The 18,171-nt window shown below is 35.4% G+C and overlaps 1 protein-coding gene across 1 annotated transcript in view; it reads left to right on the plus strand.

Annotated features, from left to right (window-relative positions):
- Window positions 1-18,171, plus strand: part of PIAS1 (protein inhibitor of activated STAT 1) — a 96,569-nt gene that overhangs the window by 69,410 nt on the left and 8,988 nt on the right. Inside the window, exons 8-11 of the mRNA XM_045822263.1 lie at window positions 3,721-3,794; window positions 13,782-13,942; window positions 15,849-15,979; window positions 16,860-17,040. Of these exons, the coding sequence (XP_045678219.1) occupies window positions 3,721-3,794; window positions 13,782-13,942; window positions 15,849-15,979; window positions 16,860-17,040 (547 nt within the window). The remainder of the gene's footprint in view (window positions 1-3,720; window positions 3,795-13,781; window positions 13,943-15,848; window positions 15,980-16,859; window positions 17,041-18,171) is intronic.

Consider the following 18,171-nt stretch of genomic DNA (forward strand, 5'->3'; position numbering starts at 1 on the left):
TATTCCCTTTCCCACAAAGAATAAGTAGTTATTTTTCCTCCATACTTTCTTATGATTAAATTTAACGGTAACTTTCCCCTCAGTTATGTTTATTGAAGTATAGTTTACAAGCAGTAAAAATTCACCTTTATAAAAAGAGTACAGTTGGATGAGTTTGACAGGTGCGTGCAGTCATGAACCACACATCACAATCAAAATACAGAACATCCTTCACCCCAGAAAGTGCCCCTATGGCTCTTCGCAGTCCATCTCATTCCCTTATCTCTAGTTCCCTAACCACTGATGAGATTTCTGTCTCTTCAGTTTGTCTTTTACAGAATGTCAGGGTATTTGAAAGGCATGTACCCTTTTGTGTCTGGCTTATTTCACTTAGTATAAAGCTTTTGAAGTTCATTCATGTAGTTTATTCCTCTTTATTACTGAGTAGTATTCCATTTATTCACACTTCTTTGCACCATAATTTGTCCACCTATTTATCGGTTGATTTACCTTTAGATTGTTTCCAGTTTTACACTGTCATGAATTAAGCTGCTAAAACATTTACATTTTGAATATGGATATTCCTGTTTTGTAGACACACATTTTCATTTTCTCTTGGGAAAATATTTAGAACTGGGATTTCTGGGTCATATGATAAGGTATGAAAAATAGATCAGCAATGTCCTATAAAGTGCATATACTATTTTTGCATTCCCATCAATGATGTATGAGAATTAGAGTTGTTCCCATCCTCACTAGTGCTTTGTTGTCAGATTGCTTTGATTTTAGCTATTCTGATCAGTGTATAGTAGTATCTCATTGTAGTTTTAATTTGCATTTTCCTAATGATTAATGATGTTAAACATCTGTTCATATGCTTATTGCCATCTTTCCAGCTTCTTTGATGAAATATCTGTTTGAATCTTTTCTTCTTTTTATAGCTTTGTGCTTTTTAAGTTAATATTGTATCTAATGCAAAGGGAGGTTAGAGGTTCATTTCTCTCTATAACGATACACAGTTGTTCTAACAACTTTGGTGAAAAGACTATCTTTGCCTCCATTTAATTAGCCTGGCATCTTTGTCATAAACCAATTGGCCATAGATGTATGACTCTGTTTCTGGACTCGGTTATTTTCCATTGATCTATATATCTGCCCTTTTGCCAATACCATTGTCTTGGTTACTGTAGCTTGATAATAAGTCTTGAAATTAGTCTTCCAACTTTTTTTTCCCCAGAATTGTGTTAACAAAGTCCAGTGTGTGTGTGTGTGTGTGTGTGTGTGTAAAATACATAGTGACCAAGTAGAGCATATTCCAGTAATATTAGGTTGATACAACATTCTCAAATCAGTCAGCATAATTGATCTCACCAAACTAAGAAAGAAAAAGATCATGTGATCATCCATAGAGTAGGTTACGTTCAGTCCAATCACGATGGTAGTAAGATCTTTAAAAGTATCTTAACATGAAAAGATAGGCTCAGATTGAGTCTATAATGGCAAAGGTGAAAGAGAAAACTTTTTTTTTTTTAAACATAGAAATTGACAAGCTGATTCTTATCCCACCTTTGGGAGAAAGTGAACATAAAAATCTCATTTTGTTTTAAGTAACAATACTTAAGTATGATATTAGGTTATTTTAAAGCATTTTACATGGGTTAACGCATTTAATCCTTTAAACAGTGTATGAGGGACTCTTATTCCCATTTATAAAGTAATGGAACTGAGGCACAAAGAAGTCAAATGACTTAACTAAGGGTGAATTCTAATCTGGGCTGGTTTTAGGTCCTGGCTTTACCACTACTTCAAGCTGCCTCTCCTCTTTCATTTTCTTTTTGAATTACTAAACACTCAACTTTGTTTTGTATAATGCTGATCTGTGGTATTTCTTCATTAAGTGGAAGATGAAATAGACAAAATCCAGTCAGTTACTATTCTCATTGCTATGTATGTGATGGGGTGCTGTAGCGATGTTCAGTGAAGACATACAGAATGGTTGGTAATCACATTAGAATTCTATTTGCATGTTTATTTTGTGTGGCAATTACTTGTCACCTTTAAAAAGTACTATTAAATTTATCTTTATAAGAAAGAGTTGACTAAAATTGGGTCTAAAATAGGAAAGGCATACTTTTTATAATTTACGTATGATATCATTAGCATAAGTGACAACTATATTTCCCAAGCTAAAACCTAGGCATTTTATGCTTTTTTCAGCTGTGAGGCAGCCTATGAGTTATACATAGTTAAAATTTTGGAGTTTCCAGGCCACGAAATGACTTTAAATTACCCATTGGTATCCCTCTTCCCCATTTTGATTCAGTGAGAAATAAGTTAGAAAGCTCTATTGATAGTTCTGATGTACATCTTAGTCGAGCTCACTGGAGGTCTCGAGATCACGAGATCAACAGCCTGGAGGCAGTTGAGTAGAATAAGATTTGGACCATCTCAAAAAATTTAGACTGTATCATCACTGTGTTTAATAAAGGCAGGATTCTAAACAATTGATTTGAGAGAGAGAGAGAAAGATGGATTTGTTGTTCCACTTATTTATGCATTCATTGGTCGATTCTTGTATGTGCCCTGACTGGGGATCAAACCTGCCACCTGGGTATATTGGGATGACTCTAACCAACTGAGCCATCTAGCCAAGGAAGGTAGGAATCTTAATTCCCATAAGTAGTTTTCAGTACACAGACATTTACTCTGAAATCATTCTTCTTTGAGTACTTCCCCCCAACCTCTGCCTTTTTTTTTTGCCGTATGTTAACTACCTGGACACAGTTGTGCCACAGCTCTGAAATTCTATGATTGGCTACATACATAGCCACTCCACATGGGCTCCCTTTCCATATAAAGACTTAAAATTATTGTGGAACAGTTCTAGAATTATTGGAATATTACATGTAGGTATTTCCAGTCTCATTTTTATGTTGCAGTTTAATTGAAGTTCTAAGTTGCAGTTTTTAGAATAGATGCCTCAGGTTTCCAGATGAGAATATAAAAATCCTTGCTATATTAGACTGAGTAACAGAATGCAATTAAATGTGAAATTACTAGTGACTTCTCTATTAAGAAGTACTGGAATTTTGAACTGACTTAGAGATTATCTAGTGCGGGTTCTTATTTTTTTAAAAGTAAAATTAAGCTCAGAGAGGAGGATGGATTTGCCTAAGCTAACATAATTGGTTTATGGATAAATAAATGTACAACTCAAATAATTAGATGATGAAAAAGCAGCTGAACTATTTTTTTTTTATAATTTGAAATTTGAATTAATGTGTTTTGTTAATAATATTTTATTTGACCTTTGGGAAAATTTATAAATGTTTTACAGTTGTAATTTATTAATATCTTTTAAAATAATGGTCATAGTTTAAAAGAAAGGATTGTAAAAGAAAAAGGGCCTGCTATAAGTTGAATATGTCAGCCTACTATAGAGGTTTTCTTTATGTTACTGCAGTGCAGTTTTTGCTCTATGGATGAGAAACAGGAAACACACAGGAAATGTAGACAGTCTATACATAGACCATGGTTTTCCTTCCTTTGTTCATTGTAGAAATTATAAACCATATAATTTTTATCCTCCCATTCAGTTGATTGGAAAATAATTGAACAGATTTTTTTGAGTTCTATTTTTTAAGGTTCCTCATCTTAAGTTCTTTGTTCTTTTTCTTATATTGCATTAGTGATGTATTGTTTGTAAACTTTTCTGTTTGTTTTCTTTTCATTGAATGTCAGTTAAAGAGAAATTGACTGCGGATCCAGACAGTGAAATAGCTACAACCAGCCTAAGGGTTTCTCTGCTATGTCCAGTAAGTGTTAACTGATACTTGCTTTCCAGAAGATTTAAAATATATATTATTTTTTAATAAGTATTTTCATTATTTGAGAAATTTTGTTTACTTTTGAAATGTACCTACCATTGTTTCAGTTCATGAAGGTGAAAGACATGATTTTCTTAGGGGTTTTGGAATCTGAACAAATTTATAAATCTATAAAATTTTTTCTACTCTAACATTTAGAGTAGAACATTTAAATATTGTTTGTGATTTATAATTGTCTCTCAGATTCAAGTGTAAAAATTTCCAAATAAGGAATGTTTATCTCAGTGTATTTATAAAAATTCATTTTTTAAAATAATATCCTTCTGAAAAAGACCTGGACATGATTACCAGTGTAACAATTTTGCCAACAATGACTATATTGTAAGAACTTAACCAGGTTAAAACCTGTTCTCTTAAGCCTGAGTAATTGAATTGGTTATGCATATAAAACTAACCTAGATATTTTTTTAAACAAGAAAATGAAGTCAAAATCAATCATTTGTACAAAATAAATATAAGGCCCAGAATATACTAAATAATTAAACTTGTGAGTTTCCCAAAAGGTGTGTTGTTAAGGTTTAGTTTCTAACTAGTTTGATGTTAGGTTCACTAATAGTAGGCGTGGTAGATGAATGTGGTTTTTATATAAAAATACGTGAACTAAATTATTTTGACATTTTTATTATCTTTTGTTGTATAATGCAAATTAATCATATAGAAATTAGAACGTATGAAGAATGAGTGGATATAGCTGTTTCCTGGTTTGCCTGGTTTGTTCAGGCAGACCTGATACTGAAACTTTGATTTTTTAAAAAAGTATTTTATTTATTATTTATATATTTATTTGTTTAAATCGTTACCCAAGGGTATGTTTATTGATTTGAGAGAGAGAGAGAGAGAGAAAAGAGAGCGAAAGCATCAATTGGTTGCCTCTCATATGTGCCCTGACCAGGGATCGAACCCGTGATGTTCCAACCAACTGAGCCACCCAGCCAGGGATAATATTGAAAGCTTTTAACATGGAGATCCTACTACTCTGTAATGAAGAAACAAAGGAATTAAACAAATTAAATATTATTTGTTCTGTATCTTAGTCTATTTTTAATTTTTAAAACCTCAATATGAAAAGGTCATTAGCTCTCGAATTAGTTTATAATACTGTAGTGAACATAGCTCTTTTTAAAAAAAACTTATTTTGTCTTGTGAATACTAAGGGAACTCCTGTTCATTGTTAAACTATAGGAAAAATACAGTTAATAAAACCCACCAAGTCTATCATTTTTTATTCCTCTTTATTCCGTACCATAGTCATTTCTGAGAGAGAATATTTTGACTCCAGGCTTTTTATGTTACTATTAAAAAACACTTTGCCAAATATATGATGCAATCATTGACAAAAACTGAAGGGGGAAACATAGATAGCAACACAACAATAGTAGCAGACTTCGATACCTCACTTTTAGTTATGTATATAACTAGACAGAAGGTTATTAAGGAAGCAAAGGACTTAAACACACCACTATGTTATCAATTGGACTTAACAAATTTAGGCAGAGCATTCCATCTGACGACAGTAGATTACACATTGTTTTCAAATGTATGTGAAACATTCTCCTAGATAGACCACATGTTCAGCCACAAAACAAGTCTTAACCAATTAAAAAATAAAATCATAAAAGTATCTTCTCTGACCACAGTGAGATGAAAGTAGAAGCCAACAGCAGAAAGAAAACAGGAAAATTAACAAATATGTGGGAATTAAGTAACATACCTTTAAACAACCAATGGGTTAAAGAAGAAATCACAAGGGAATGTAGAAACTGTCTGGAGACAAATGAAAACAAAATTCAATATACCAAAACTTAAGGGACACAGCAAAAGCAGTAGGGGGAAGGAAGTTTATAGTACTAAATGCTTACGTTAATAAAGAAGAGAGATTTCAAACCAGCACCCTGACTTACCTTAAGGAACTAGAAAAAGAAGAATAAACTAAACCCAAAGTCAGCAAAAGGAAGAGAATAACAAAAATTAGAGCAGAGATAAATTAATGAGAAAAACAGGAAAAAATTAGTGAGACCAAGAGTTGACTTTTGAAAGGATAGGCAAAATTGACAAGCCCTTAGCTAGATTAAGAAAATAGAGGAAAGGCTCAAGTAGCTAAAATTAGTGATGAGAGAAGACATTACAACTGATGTCACAGAAATAAGGAGGATTATGAGAGACTACTGTGAATAGGTAATGTCAACAAACTGGGTAACCTAGGAGAAATGGATAAATTTCTACAAACATAACCTATCATGACGGAATCCTGAAGAAATAAAAAATCTGAACAAACCTCTAACTAGTGAGGAGACAAAAGAAAGCCCAGTTCCCCATGGCTTCACTACAGAATCATACCAAACATTTAAAGAAGAATTAATACCAATTTTTTTCACTCTTCCAAATAATTTAAGAGGAAGGAACACTCCCAAACTCATTCTAAAAGGCTGGTATTGCCCTCATCCCAAAATCAGACAAAGACAAACAAGTTTCAAAAACCAAAAAACACATATGTCAGATACCCCTGATGAATATTGACGCGAAAATCCTTAACAGAATACTAGCAAACAATTCACCAGCACATTAAAAGTATACACCATGACCAAGTAGGATTTATAGCTGGAACATAAAGGTGGTTCAGCAAGCAAAAATCAATCATTGTAATATACCACATTAACAAAATGAAAGACAAGAAACATGATCAGCTCAATTGATGTAGAAAAACATTTGACAAAACTCAACATACTTTCCTGATCAACACACTCAACAAACTAGAAGGAAGCTTCCTGAATGGTAGCCAGATATGCAAAACCCACAGTGAATTTCACATTCAGTGTGGAAAGACTAAAATCCCTATCTCTAACAGGGTTATCCAACCTTTTGGCATTCCTGGGCCACGCTGGGAGAAGAAGAGTTGTCTTGGGCCATACATTAAATACATTGTGACATGTAATCACAAAAAAAATCTCATAATGTTTTAAGTAAATTTGTAATTTTATGTTGGGCCGCATTCACAGCCATCCTGGGCCATGGATTAGACACCCCTGCTCTAGTGGATTAAGGCAAGGGTACCCACTCTCACCACTACTATTCAGCATAGTGGTGGAAGTTCTAGCCAGAGCAATTAGATGAGAAAAGGAATTGACATAAAAATTGGAAAAGAAGAAAATTATCTGTTCACAGATGACATGATTTTTTATGTTGAAAAACTTAAAGATTCCACAAAAACTGTTGGAACTAATAAATGAATTTAGAAAAATTCTGGGATACAAATACAAATCAGCAGTCAGAAATTAGTTATCTCTCTATACACTAACAATGACCAATCTGAAAATGAAATTAAGAAAACAGTCCCATTTACTAAAGCTTCAATAAGGATAAAACATTTAGGATAAACTTAACCAAAGAAATAAAAGACTAATACATTGAAAACTGGAAAATAAACTGATCTTCAGATTCAGTGCATTCCCTTTCAAAATTCCAATGGCATTTTTTGCCAAACAAACAAACCAATCCTATAATTCTTACAGAATCTCAAAGGACCCCAAATAGCCAAAACATTCTTAGAACAAAGTATGAGGCCTCACCCTCCCTGATTTCAAAACATAGTACAAAGCAACAGCAATTAAGATGGTGTGGTACTGACATAAAGATAGATGACACAGACCAGTGGAACAGTATGGGGAGCCTAGAAACAAACTCTTCCATATATGTCCACATGACTTGGAACAAAGGTACCAGGACTCTGCAGTGGGGAGAAGTCACTGTGTTCAATAAATGATGTTAGGAAAACAGAACTGTGTGTTTGGGTGCAGTATAATGAAGTTGGACCCTTACTTTGCAGTATATGCAGAAATTAACTCAAAATGGATTAAAAACCTACAACATAAGACAAACTATTAAACTCTGAGAAGAAAACATAGGGGGGAACTTTAATTGAATTAGCCATGATATCTTGGCTATAACATCAAAGCACAGGCAACAAAAGCAAAAATAGACAAATAGGACTATACCAAACTTAAAAAATTTTTGCCTGTCAAAGGAAATAATCTACAGAGTGAAAAGAAAATCTGTGGAATGGGAAAAAATTTTTGTAAACCATATATTTGATAAGGGATTAATATCCAGAATATATAGAAAGCTTGTACAACTCAACAAGAAAATCAAACACCTGATTTTAAAATGGGCAAACGTCTTAAAACAGGCATTTCTTCAAATAAATTAGAAAAATGGCAAGTAAACACATGAAAAGATGTTCAGTATCACTAACCATTAAGGAAATGCACATCAAAACCACATGAGATATCACTACGCCCCCAGCATGACAGCTGCCACTAGGAAAAGAATAGAAGGTATCAGCCGTTGGCAAGGATGTCAAGATGCTGGAACCCTTGTGCGTTGTTGGTGGGAATGCAAATGCTGCAGCCATTCTGGAAGACAATATGATGGTTTCTCAAAAAATTAAAAATAGAATTACCATATGATTTGGCTTCTGGATTAATAACACAGAGAATTCAAAGCAGGATCTCAGAGAGATAATTTGCACATTCGTGCTTATTACAATAGCCAAGAGGTGGAAACAACTGAAATGCCCACTGAGAGATGAGTGGATAAGGAAAACATGGTGTGTACATACAGTGGGATGTCATGTAGCATTAAAATGAAGGAAGTCCTGTCATAGGCTCCAGCATGGATGTACCTTGAGAACATCATGATAAGCATAAATACTGTATGATTCCACTCATTTGAAGTATATAAAGTTGTCAGAAATCATAGAAACAGATCAGAGGTGGTTACCAAAGACTATAGTGAGGGGGAATTAGTATTTAGTAGGTATAGATCTGTTGTATAACAGTGTGAATATACTTAACACCAGTGAGCTGTACACTTAAAATGGTTAAGGTGGTAAATTCAATATTATGGGTTTTTGGTTTTTTTTTACCACAATAAAAAATACTGGCCAGGAGTGTATGGGGTGGGTTCCTAAGTAACTAGATAAATATTATAATAGGCTATGCTATAAAAGGAATCTGGTTTGTTTGTTTTTTTTGTTTTGTTTTTTTGTTTGTTTGTTTTGGGGGGTTTTTTATACCACTTAGGAAAATGGTTCACAGACTAGGTAAGTGGAGGATAGGAAGAAGACAAAGATTAAAAAAAAAAGGATATATATTTATCCCATTTTCTTTCCCCCAAATCCTGATTTATCCACCCTACTCCTCCACATTTCTTGCCACCCCATTCCATTATAAAACACCGGTACAGAGAATGCGAGAAATTTTAAAAAGTACATAAGCTTCATCTTCCATTTGAATCACTAGAAGAAGTCTTATTTTCCTACAATTTCATTTTAAGTTATATTTGTGCTAATGTATATATGACACTTTTGTCATTTAACATGTAGATAAAGCATTTACTCATAAAAGCAAGCTCTACAGTATATATCTTGTCATTTTTATTTATAGAGCTAGTTTTGAACTTTATAACTCAGGTGATCTTTGCTATTATTAGAAAATGTTAATCACATTTTACTTCCTTGAACCTCTTCATTTAGTGGGCTGGGTTTTACTTCTTTCCCCCTGCTAATCCCTTTTTAGTTTCAACAATTTTAGCAGTTCATTTTAATTGACATCTCCTTTAAAAATTCAGATTATAGGGGGGAAAACTATATATAAACCATAATTATAATAATTTTATGGATTTCTATTTTGCTAAAGGGACAATCCCTTTACAATTATTCTGGAATAGTAATGCAATATATTAACATGTGTTTTATTCTAAAAACATAAAACTTAATAATGACAATTCATCTATATATCAAATTTATAGAATAATAAAAGAGATTTGTTCCCTTTGAAATATGTAAATATGATATCTGACTGTGCATTTGAATTGCTCTTGTTGTGACATACACAGCTGAGAATAAATTAGATTCTGTTGTTTGTGTGCCATTTAGCTAAAGGCAGTGAAAATAATTGAAAATGTTTTTGCTGTTTGGGAATTTTTTAGTTCTGATTTATTAAAAATAGAGCTGGAGCAATGTTTGAGACCTGCTTTGTGAGATACTCCTCAGACCTGTAAACTCAAATACAAATGACTTGTCATTGATAGAAGAAGAAAAAACCTCCTTGGAAATTTATTTATGAAAATTTATGATGATGATGAAGAAAAAGTTGTGAAGTTATTCTTAATACCACACTATTTCTTTTTACAAGGAAAACACATATTTTATTGGCTAAAAAGGGTCCTTTTGATATAAGCTGGTTTTAACTTAAATTTAGCTTGGGTGTTTTGCGTATCTTCAGTTACTAATATAGCACTATTATGTATAATAAGGTTAGTGGCATTAGAAAACTCACTTGGGAGTTGTTTTCAAAGTGCGTGTTTGCAAATGATGGCAGATGTCCACCATATCCTCTAAAGGGAAAGAGGGGATTTGTAATTACAAGATGAAGATATTCAAAGCTCAGTTTCTGTACTGTTACCAAGTTAAAGAAATCTGTTCATTTGTAGATAAATATTTAGAATTCAGTGATTGTTTTTAAAAACCAGGAACATGAGGAGGATTATAATACTTTGTAATTCTTTGAAGCAAGGCACTTGTGTGACAGCTAATAAACAGTGCATTTGATAGTGAACTTTTCCTACACCTACTCATAAATGTTCTTCCTGTGCCATTCATGTAGCAGTATTCCTTAAAAACTCTGTAGGTAAACATGTCAATGTGGCTGATCATAAGGCTTTAGAGTTGCTCTCTCACCAAAAAGATGAACTGACAGCAGGGGATTATAGGGATGAAGGTATGTTAGATGAAACCTTATGATCTTATCTATCGTCTTCATAAACTATCAGAAGTAGTCTGCTAGTTATGCAGCACATGAACTTGTCTACTATTACTGTATTTGTCTAGGATTCTTAGTCTCTGATTTCTCTTAGTATTAAGGCAGTAACAAAAATATCTACTCAGTAGGAATTTGCACTTTTCAGGTAAGTTAAACTCTGATTTAGGATGTAAAAATATAATTTAGCACCACCAACCAGATTGTTATTTGGAAAATGTCTTTGGACTGATGAAGCATGCCTTGGCTAATGGTAAATAAATGCTTTTTTTTTTGTAAGTGCTAGTTTGTTCTTTTTGCCTTTTTGTCAGGTGCTTATGTAAATCAAATCATAAAAATTGAATAGAAGTATATAAAGGGAGTAATGAAGTTGTCGAATATTGTATGAGTACAGAATTGAAGAATGAGCTGAGGTTTGGGATAGCTTGCAAAGTGATTTGAAGCAAACATGTTCCTGTACTTTAGTAATGGGTGACATACAAGGTCTGTCCAGAAGGTATCCAGCCATGTAATATGAAAAATAGAGATATTTCTTGAAGAAGATACAAGATACAAGAAATATTGTTCATAGGACAATGATGTCTCAGTCCCCTTCAAAGTAAGCACCTTGGGACCTCACATAGTTCTCCCAGTTGCCATCAGCTTCCCCATAATATTTTCCTGAATCTCATCAGTGGTCTAAAATCTCTTCCCTTTCAAAGGTGATTTTAATTTTGGGAAAAGCCAAGATTCGCTGGGTGCCAAATCTGGGCTGTAGGGGAGCTGAGTCACCTGGGTTATTTGATGTTTTGCAAAAAAAACTGCAAAAGATGATGCGTGAGCAGGCTTGTTATTGTGATGAAGCTGCCAATCACTAGTTGCTTGTAGCCGCTGCTTTCTGAATCAGCTGGATTGTTTTTGAGGAGGAATGTTCCAGCTTCTGATGTAGAATGTTCCAAAATCTGATGTAGATTCATCGCTGTACTTGCTCAGTCATTTTGAATGTGACAGCCACACAGTACACATGCTCACGCAACAGTATCTATCGCCCCCACTGACTAGTACAGTGAAGTCGTCATTGCTCACACATGCACATTCCAGTCCACTCTCCTTGGCTGCCAGGTTACATTGATTTGTGCAAACCATTCTCATTACTTTAACAATGGCTGGACTTTTCCAGACAGACCTCGTATCTCAAGTACTTCGCATGTTTCAGGCACTATGCAGTAAACAATTTAAACCCCATAACCTTATGATGCAGATGCTATTTTTATCCTCATTTTACAAAACAGGCTCAGAGAGACTAAATAACATGCAGGATTCACAAGTAAGTGGTGGGGCCAGGATTCAAACCTAGGTATCCAACTCCAGACTCCTATTCACGGCTGCCTCATGAAGTGCTGCATACAGCCTCCATGAATGGTGCCGCCTCACACTGCCCACCCTGCCCAGCTGGAGCCTCTATCAGTACACCAGACCATCTTCCTGCTGTATAGCAGGTACATTTCCAAGTGCCAAGGATAAGGAGATGAGTCCAACGTCCTTTCTAGTAGGAGGGGACACACATAAAGAGCATATTCATATGCAGGTAACGTGGGAGCACAGAGAAGGGACCTCAGTTTTCTCCGCATCCCTCCTGTTCACACTTAGGGGGTAAACCGACATTACTCCTTTCTTACAAGTTTATAGCACATTCTGGGCCCGTTTTTTATTCTTCATCACTACATCCTGTTGAAGTAAGGAGGAAACAGTGTTTCTTCAGAGATAGAAAAAGAGGCCCAGAAAGTTTAAGGGCCTTTCCTAGAAGCACAGCAAATCATTGGTATCAGAACAATAATTTAGGGCCCCAAATGACAATTTCCTTGGTAGACTAGGAAATGGCACATTTCCCTGAAATTCTTCTAAACCAAGAATCTTTTCCTCTTTTTTTTTCTTCATTTAAGTCATAATCTTTTTCAAGCCTTTATATTTTGTAAGCTTGCAAATATGTGGAAAATCTTTTCCTGGTATTCAGCAAATAATGTAGTTACTGAAAATAGGTAACTTCTATACTACTGGCATACTTCAGATATTGTGTGTTCAGCTCCAAACCACCTCAGTAAAAGGGATCGTGATCTTTTTGGTGAAGAGTCTTTTCTTCAATTTGTAAAAAAAGTGCATCTGTGAAACAAAACAAAGCGCCCTGAAACAAGGTATGCCCTATACGGGCACTGTGGCCTGTGGGGTCCCCACAGGGGCAGTGCAGCTGCAGCATACACCGTGCACCCCCCCCCCCGGGGGGGAGGAGGTGGTGATGTGACTCCTCCCCGTGGGAACATCGCTCAATAGCTTCTCTGCCTTGGGCCAAAGCTAGCAGCTCAAGGACCAGATGAAGCAGATTTTATTGCACATAGGACAGACTCAACCTGTGTCAGCTTAAGCATTATTTGCAGGGCAATAAGATAAGTCTTGGAACATGCTGAAGGTGCCAGAGGTCCAGGGGTGTTGCTGAATTGCTTGTGATGGTGCCCAGTGAGAGAGGAAATGCAGAGAATGCACATATTTGGCTTCCTTCCAGAGCTGTCATTTGGCAATTAAGTCAAACATTGTGGGGAATGCTTGCAACTCGTTTCATTTTGACCTGCGAACTACTCATGAGATACCAGGTTGATAGTAAATGCCATTGTATACTGCAGTATTTAATAAGACGACCTTTTTTCCTTTCCCAAATCCCTAGTAGAATGATTCTTAACTGTTTTTAGATCAGGGATTACTCTAAGAATTTGATGGAAGCTCTCTTTCCAGAACAATACACATACTTACAAAATTTTACATATCTCAGGAAGTTCATGGCCCTTCCTCCCCTCCAAAAGCCCATCTGTGACCTGTGAGTGAGGGTAAATAACCCTTTCTGTGGACTTTCCATAGTTACTGTGTTTTATATCTAAAAAATTACTGTCATCTTTTAACCTGTAGATGTTTCACAGAAAATGTGTTTAATGTTCTTCCATATTGATAAAAAGTAAACACTGTACCTTAAATCAGAACACATACCATTGTGCTTCATGAAATTTTTATTAAAATTTAAATTTTGAAGAACAGTGGTCTGATACCTACTTTTGTCTCTCTTTTTTTTTTAAAGCTTGGTAAAATGCGGTTGACAATTCCATGTCGGGCCCTTACATGTTCTCATCTGCAGTGTTTTGATGCAACTCTTTATATTCAGATGAATGAGAAAAAACCAACCTGGGTGTGTCCTGTCTGTGATAAGAAGGCTCCATATGAACACCTTATTATTGATGGGTACGTCATTTAAAGTTTTTCCTTGCACCTCGAAATGACATCTGTTCCCTGGGTTTGTTATTTCTCAGGTCATGTTTTCTGAGTTACATATTTTTAGGATTTCCGTGATTCTATTTTCAAAGTAAGTGATACTGTGAACATTTTACCTTTTTAACTTAATGTCCTCTTGTTTCGGAAATACACGCTTCACTGTCATTGCCTCCTGACATTTGCCATTTCAGCACCAATGGCTCCAAGCAGGTTATGCTTACACATTCTCTGCAGGTGAACGTATGTGTCCCTAGACGTGTGGACTGTGCTGGAGAAAGAATGAAAGATTGTGAAACTCTGGTTAACTTTTGCTCACCAAAAATTGGACTTTTTAGAAGTTAGCCTATTTTTGTAGATTTTCCCATGCCCGTCCCCTGCTGTAGGGATCCTAAAAACTGATCAACACACTGCATGAGTTAGTAGCTTACTTTGGTTTTCTGTTTCCTCTGAAATACTTGCCTTTGATTTTCTTGTCTACCTGCAGCATCATAACGATCTGGTTTTTTGTTGTTTTTTTTTTTTTAAGATTTTTATTTATTTATTTTTAGAGAGGGAAGGGAGGGAGATAGAGAGAGAGAGAGAAACATGAATGTGCGGTTGCTGGGGGTCATGGCCTGCAACCCAGGCATATACCCTGACTGGGAATCGAACCTGCGACACTTTGGTTCGCAGCCCGCGCTCATTCCACTAAGCTGTGCCAGCCAGGGCCATAACGATCTGTTTTTTAAAAATCTTATGTCTTATCTGCCCTACCAGACATCTTGGAGTGTTCCTCTAAATTTTCCTCTATTCTCTAGCCTCCTTTTACTCCTTTTTTTTTTTTTTTTTTTTTTGCTACTGAACAAAAAAAAGAAATTGAAAAAAGGATTTTCTTGAGATGCCCTGTGTTCTCTAGGAAAACACATAAGGCACCTTATCTGTGGTATTGGAGAACACATGGGAGACTGAAGGTGTAACATGAGGAATGGAATACATTTAGCAGCACAAGGGTATTCAATCATAGGGGGGAAATATTAGGAAAATTGAAAGCTTTTGTAGTGTGTGTTATTTTCACCATTGTAATTGTACAGTATTAATAGTATTAATATTTTTATCCTAAGAATTTGACCATTAATTTTACACATTTTTTTTAAATCTCATTTTTTAGTATCTGTATGATATTTAGCAGGAGACTTAACATTCAGTACATGTTTTTGTATGTATTGCTTCAGTTTATCAAATAAGATGTTTATTATAAGCAATTTGGACTATGTAAAAAATATAAAGGAGGAAAAATATAGTATCACCACCTAGATAAGTGCTATTTCTATTTTTTTTTTAATTATTTTATTTATTTGTAGAGAGAGGGGAAGGGACAAAGAAAGACGGGGAGAGAAACATCACTGTGTGGTTGCCTCTTGTATGCCCCCTACTGGGGACCTGGCCCACAACCCAGGCATGGGTCCTGATGAGGACTCAAACCAGCAACCCTTTGGTTTGCAGGCCAGCGTTCAATCCACTGAACCACACCAGCCAGGGCAGATAAGTACTATTTCTATACCATATACATACAGAATTTTATTTGTAAAATACAAGGTTTTGTTTTCTTAGCCTCTTCCCACTTTCCGTGAACATTTTCCCATATTAAAAAATGTTTGTGAACCTCATTTTTCATGGTTACATAATATTTCCTTGCGTAAAGGTACCATAGTTTAAATAACTACTTTCTGTATAGCCCTAGATTTTGAGAACAAATGTAACTTAACCTAGTCTACTTTCTTCTCTCTCATTTATACTTATACAAAACATACAGAGTCTGAATGGTTTTTGGACAGTAATAATTCCAGTCTATCTTCATTTAACATGTGATACTCAAAGGGCAAATTGTTTTTTATAGCTTGTTTATGGAAATCCTAAAGTACTGCACAGACTGTGATGAAATACAGTTTAAAGAGGATGGCTCCTGGGCACCTATGAGATCAAAAAAGGAAGTGCAGGAAGTTTCTTCCTCTTACAATGGAGTGGATGGTGAGTGTCGATTTTCTAAAAGGGTGGAGCATTCTTCCTGCTGTTGTAAAGCCTTGGTTTTCAATATTAAAATGCTCAAATTTTATTAAAAAAACACTCAGCAGTTTATGGATAGCTCAATAACTTATTAAGTTATTGATTAAATGTTCCAAAGTAGTAAAGCTCCTTTTAAACTTACTTTTGCTAGCTTTTAAAGTTTTATGATCTAAGATTTGAAAGGAACATAAATCTAATAAGTCTTTGTGAAGTCATGCTTTTGAAATGGTATCCTTTCAGATTTTTAACAGATTTGGTGCAGATTAGTGAACATTGTTCTATTTGCATTTTTTCCCTGGCTTTTAGTATGGTTTTGCTGGAGAGAGGCTATGGCTTTTTTTTGAGAGAGAGAGGAAGAAAAACATCGATTGGTTGCCTCTTGCACATGCCCTGATCAGGGACTGAACCTACAACCTAGGCATGTGCCCTGACTGGAAATTGAACCTGTGACCTTTCGGTTTACAGGATGGTGCTCCAACCAACTGAGCCACACTGGCCAGGGCGTGGCTGTGACTTTCTAAAAATGTTACTATAACATTTCATGAGTATATCATGTACTGTACGGATAAATATATGTAATAGATAGTCTTTGCCCTTAAAACTTCTTTTATTCTGAAATGGACATACATTTGATTGTCCTGATTCAGAATTGTTGTTTTTTTTTAAAGTCCTTTAACAACCAAGAATAAATAATAGTTTTAAACCATAGGGAAACAGAACCACTGTGGGTTTTCTACTTGCTGACCCCAGCAATATTGTAAGTCTAAACTATAATAAGCACACTGAGGAATAAAGAGAGGTGTCATAGGTCTTTTTGCCTTCTGTTTTAATCACTCTTACACAGGATGCTTGAGCTCCACACTGGAGCATCAGGTGGCTTCGCACCACCAGTCTTCAAGTAAAAATAAGAAAGTGGAGGTGATTGACCTAACCATAGACAGTTCATCTGATGAAGAGGAGGAAGAGCCATCTGCCAAGAGGACCTGTCCTTCCCTATCTCCCACATCACCACTAAATAATAAAGGGTAAGTGCTGAGACCTTAAAAAAGGACACTGTGAGCGTTAATTTTGCAAATAGGATCAAGAGATCTGCCAAATAAAATTATTATGCATGATTGTAAAACTTACCTTAGCAATCAAAGATTAAGTTAAATTTTTCCCAGGTGTGTGATATTCTTGAGGGGTTGGGATAATGCTTTAAAGGGGTCAGTTGGATATAGTGTTCATCACACCAAAAGATGGGTCTAGTACACTGGTTCTCAAACTTTGGTGTACAGCAGAATCACCCGGAGGGCTGATTAAAGCACACGTTACTTCCCTACCCACACCATGTCTGATTTAGGAACAGGGAGTGAGACAATTTATATTTGTAAATAAGTTCCCAAATGATCCCAATGCTGCTTACAGGATTTAGAGCGTTTACTCAATCTGGAAAGTGTAAAATTAACCCTGAGTAGGGTGTTCCTTGTAGAAAGCAGAGGAAGACCAGATAAATGCTTTCAACCTGCCTCAGAATGTGTAAGGCTGGCGATGAAAGAAGCCTAAGACTTAAGTTGCAGTACACTTAATGCTTTCTGTTTTGCAGGCTTACTTCCCATTAGTTTCATGTCAATAATAATGTACCTTGGTTATACTTCAGTTCAGTTCATGAAATGCTATTATCTGTTTTAGGTAAGACACCCCATGCTAAAGAATATGGGTGATGATAAAATGAGTAAATACAGTCCTAACCTTAAAGGGTTTAACATTTTGTAGAAGATGGTAAAAAAAAAAAAAACGTAGCTAACTCTAGTTGTACTCTTAAACAGACTGTTAGTCTCATGAGACACACTGGGAATCCTCAGCAAAAAGACTTCATGCTTTGCTGAAGCACAGTTGTAGCTCACTGAAGGTTAGAAATAGATGTGTCCCCTTTTAAGTATACATATCAGGGGAAATGCGTGGCCTGTTATAACTGAATAGGGGCTATTAAAAAAAAAATCTCCTTCCAACAAACACTGCTGCCTAAAGAAAGAAAGTAACTGAAAGAAGGAAAGTCCACAAAAGGTGTTACAGATTTCAGGGTTCAAGAAGAAAGTTAACATCAGACGAAGAGAAGACTTGAAGTTAAATTATTTTCAGGTTTGATATTATTCGATGAGATAAAACAACCTTCT

The sequence above is a fragment of the Phyllostomus hastatus genome, unplaced genomic scaffold (assembly GCF_019186645.2).
Source record: "Phyllostomus hastatus isolate PE091 unplaced genomic scaffold, TTU_PhHast_1.1 phas_scaffold_501, whole genome shotgun sequence".
NCBI lineage: Eukaryota > Metazoa > Chordata > Mammalia > Chiroptera > Phyllostomidae > Phyllostomus > Phyllostomus hastatus.